Consider the following 4,911-nt stretch of genomic DNA (forward strand, 5'->3'; position numbering starts at 1 on the left):
ACATACATACATACATACATACATACATACATACATACATACATACATACATACATACATACATACATACATACATACATACATACATACATACATACATACATACATTCATACATACATACATACATACATACATACATACATACATACATACATACATACATACATACATACTTACATACATACATACATAAATACAACGACAAATCAAAGTGTTAATCCATTTGTTACTTGATGTTTGACGGTTCAGTGTCACTCATCATGTTTTGGTTTTAACATACATACATACATACAAACATACATACAAACATACATACATACATACTTGCATACATACATAGATACATACGTACATACATACAAAATACCTGTCTGTGCGAAGCGTTTAACATAGATTAAAGCTGAACCCAGATATGATTATTACTTCCTTAGAGTTCTAATCAATTATGGGTTCACACATACATAAATACATACATACATACATACATACATACATACATACATACATACATACATACATACATACATACATACATACATACATACAAACATACAAACATACATACAAATCATACGTGCCATATTAATTCTCCTGTTCAAATTTTATTTCTTCATTTTTTTTTAGAACGAAATAGACCTAGGAAAAGAATTTCTGGTAACGATAAATATGATGATGAAGATGATGATGATGATGATGGTGATGGTGATGATGATGGTGATGATGATAATGATGATGGTGGTGGTGATGATGATGATGACGACGACGATGATGATTATTAACAATACTATTTTCAAATAAACATAAAACCAATGACTAGTTTTTTAATCCTAGATGTATGAAATAACCCTATCTGACAATCCTTGAACCTACTTGTCGGTATAATCGAATTTTTTACTGTTTCAACTTCAGCTACGTCCATAGAAGTATTTTCGTATGGGAACCATCCCGTGTGAAGAAGGAATAGTATCTTCTTTGCAATCGATCGACTCACATCGTGTTTGCTTCAACAAGCCTTCTGATTCCTCTACCTACATGCCTTTGCATCAGCGCAAAAGTTTCTCTCAGTCACTTACACTGAAAAAGTTTGAAATGTGAAAGTATGTCTCTAAGTATGTCTCTACGAAATTGTCAAAACGTAAGATTTCAGTAAGTAAGATGAGGTAAAATTTAGTCACTCCATCAATCTCATCATATATTTCAATCTTCTACAATTGCCAACCAGTTTTGCAGCTGTTCTCAGAACTCTCTTTCTTTTTCTCTCTTTTTCTAACCAAATTATCCCTAACACGAGAGTCAAACTTATCTCAACATGGTATTTCCTACACCAAAATCAAAGTAGAAAAATCCTCACTTGTGATCAGTCAGTTGTTTGCCGCATATCTCCATGCCTTTTTCCATGCTTTTTGCTGAATAAATTGAATTGAATTGAATTGAAAAAAAAATATATCTTATCTAGACAGAGATGAAGAATTTACTTTATTTCTTCTTATTTTCATAATTATAACTATAAAGCTCATATTTTTATTATTATTAATATATTTTATTATATATTATTATTATTATTATTATTTATATTATTATTATTTTTATTATTCAGTATGTCTGGACACGTGCGTTCCAGGTAAACAAAAATTTCTCGCTTCTATTTTGGCCGTATTTTTCCAAATAACAATAATAATAATAATAATAATTTAACTATTTTAAATAATAATAATAATAATAATTTAACTATTATAAATAATAATAACAATAATAATAATGGTGGTAATGGTTATAATTTTTTTCAATAAGGAATACGGTTATGGATTGGATAAATTTCTCGTGAGTTTACAGCTAATAATTTGTTTTTAGATTGTTTGTGTGGAAGTATAAATGAAAGAAATTTTTTGGGAATAAAATACAAACATACCTACATACATACATACATACATACATACATACATACATACATACATACATACATACATACATACATACATACATACATACATACATACATACATACATACATACATACATACATACATACATACATACATACATACAATACATACTTACATACTTAAATACTTACATACATACATACACACACATGCATACATACATACATACATACATACATACATACATACATACATACATACATAATTTTCAAATTCTTAGGGAAGAGCTAAAATTAAATACAACATAAAATTGCTAAATGACTTTCTGGTTAGTGGATAATAATAATAATAATAATAATAATAATAATAACAATAATAATATTATTATATGCAGTTATAATAATAATAAAAATTATATTATATAATTATATTTTTATTATCATTATTGCAATCATAATTGTTGGAATCATACCGTGACGATGAGGATGATGATGACGACGATGATGATGATGATGACGAAACATTAATAATAATAATAAACAATAACAATACTGACAACAACTTTTTCTTAGAAAAAATGGGAAGATTCCAGCGAAACTTATGGACTGTGTTACGATGCGGTTATTATTATTATTTGTTGTTAGTAGTAGTAGTAGCAGTAGTAGTAGTAGTAGTAGTTGTTGTTGTTGTTGTTGTTGTTGTTGTTGTTGTTGTCGTTGTAGTTGTTCAATCAATCAATCTTTCTTTTCTCCTTTCTTTCTTTCTTTATATCATTTTTTTTTTCATTCAATTTAGTCGAAGCAATCTCGGGAAACTAACCAGAAGATAGCTGCCTTCGTCGTATGTTTGAATGAATGAATGAATGAATGAATGAATGAATCAGTGAATCAGTGAATAGATAGAGGTATAAATGCATGAACGAATAAATGAATAAAATTAAAACGTGAAAGAAAGAACGAATTATTCTTTTTTTTCTGTTTAATTTCAGGCAAACCTGACATTGGAAAGAGAGGATGCATTATTGGTATGTATGTATGTATGTATGTATGTATGTATGTATGTATATATGTATGTATGTATGTATGTATGTATGTATGTGTTTGTGTGTGTGTGTATGTATGTATGTGTGTGTATGTATGCATGTATGTATGTATGTATGTGTGTGTGTATGTGTGTGTGTGTATGTATGTATGTATGTGTGTGTGTGTGTGTGTGTGTGTATGTATGTATGTATGTATATATGTATGTATGTATGTATGTATGTATGTATGTATGTATGTATGTTTGTATGTATGTTTGTATGTATGTATGTATGTATGCATGTATGTGATCTTTCGGTCCACCTACCAATTTTTATAATTGTAAATATGAAGTCTAACAGAATCAAGAACCACTTTCTGAAGGAGAAATTATACTCGTTTACAAGTGAACGAATCAACAGACTGAACGAATATTTAATAAACATGGACTGGTCAAACGTTTTAAACTGTGAGAATGTAAATGTCGGGTTTCAACGATTCATAGAGATTTTTGTAAAGAACTTCAACGAATGCTGTCGTATTTCATCAGCAACAAAAATTAAAAAAATATCACGTGATAAACCTTGGATAACTGATGATCTTAAAATAATGTTAAATAGAAAAACCAAACTGTATACAAAATATCTAAAAAATCCGAATATTGAAAATCTAATTGAATTAAAGTCAATTAGACAATCTTGCATCAAATTTAAAAATAAACTAAAAAACAATACTACAGCGACATCATAGAAAAGAACATAAAAGATAACAGAAGAACGTGGTCGATTATTAAGAACATAATCAGCACAAATAAAATCACCAATACCGTCACATCAAACAGTGAAATTGTTCGTTCTCCTGCGGACGCCTTAAACGATTATTTCACCGGTATAGCTATAAAACTAGGTTCATCTTTCAACAATTCAACACTCTGGAAAAATCACCTCACTAATAAACTTCAAAACTCGTTCTTCTGTCTGTCGACCTCAAGCGATGAAATAATTGCAACAACCAGACTTCTCAAACCAAAAACAACCAGTGTATAGGATGGCATTCCTATGAAAATAATAAAATCTACCATACATTCAACAGCTCACATTTTGGAATTCCTAATTAACCTTTCTTTCAACTCCGGCACATTCCCACGATGTTTCAAAGTCTCAAAAATTGTACCGATTAAAAAGGATGAGGGATGCAATGATTTAACTAATTTTCGACCCGTTGCTCTTTTATCAAATTTTTCGAAAATAATAGAAAAAATAATGTACAAAAGGCTAAATATCTTCTTCAAAAAAAATTCCATAATTAACGATTCACAATTTGGATTTCGAGAGAAGTACTCGACTGAGCTGGCAATAATAGAATTGATCAGAAAAATAGGGATCGCAGCAGAAGACAAAAAATACATCGTAGGCACGTGCCTTGATCTCTCGAAGGCATTCGATTGCATCAACCACAACATCTTGCTGGCGAAACTAGACCATTATGGAATACGTGGCTCGCAACTGAAATGGTTCAGAAGTTACTTATCGGAGAGAAGTCAATTTGTTAGCTGGCAGGGTACATGCTCGAGCGAAAAATTAAACCAAATTGGAGTACCTCAGGGCAGTATTTTGGGTCCATTGCTATTCATTGTCTTCATCAACGATCTCCCGAAAGTTTCAACATTCTTTGATTACATTTGCTTCGCAGATGATACTAATCTATTCAGTACAGGCAAAAACATCGATGAACTCATCTTGAAGACTAATAGTGAAATTAAAAAGGTCGTCTCAAGGTTTGAATGTAATATGTTGACATTGAATAGGAGAAAAACTCAAATGATTATTTTTGGCCCAGTCCAATATTTAAACTACAAGGAGCCATATAAGATCGTAATAAATAATTCGGATATTCTCGAAAGCAAAACTGTTAATTTTTTAGGAGTAATATTGGATCAAAAATTATCGTTTCAACAACATGTTCGATATGTTTGCACAAAACTAGCAAGATCAGTTGGTCTATAAAA

The 4,911-nt window shown here is 30.1% G+C and overlaps 1 protein-coding gene across 1 annotated transcript in view; it reads left to right on the plus strand.

Moving 5' to 3' along the window:
• The window catches only part of HELRODRAFT_193456 (hypothetical protein), a gene marked incomplete at its 5' end in the record, with an annotated part of 12,982 nt that extends 10,074 nt beyond the window's left edge, over positions 1-2,908 (plus strand). The window contains 6 exons of the mRNA XM_009027750.1: positions 626-655; positions 1,791-1,822; positions 2,165-2,212; positions 2,457-2,504; positions 2,680-2,724; positions 2,873-2,908. Coding sequence (XP_009025998.1) covers positions 626-655; positions 1,791-1,822; positions 2,165-2,192 — 90 coding nt within the window. The 3' untranslated portion in view covers positions 2,193-2,212; positions 2,457-2,504; positions 2,680-2,724; positions 2,873-2,908. The remainder of the gene's footprint in view (positions 1-625; positions 656-1,790; positions 1,823-2,164; positions 2,213-2,456; positions 2,505-2,679; positions 2,725-2,872) is intronic.
• Positions 2,909-4,911: the final 2,003 nt, after the last annotated feature.

Source organism: Helobdella robusta (assembly GCF_000326865.2).
Source record: "Helobdella robusta unplaced genomic scaffold HELROscaffold_50, whole genome shotgun sequence".
Taxonomy (NCBI): domain Eukaryota; kingdom Metazoa; phylum Annelida; class Clitellata; order Rhynchobdellida; family Glossiphoniidae; genus Helobdella; species Helobdella robusta.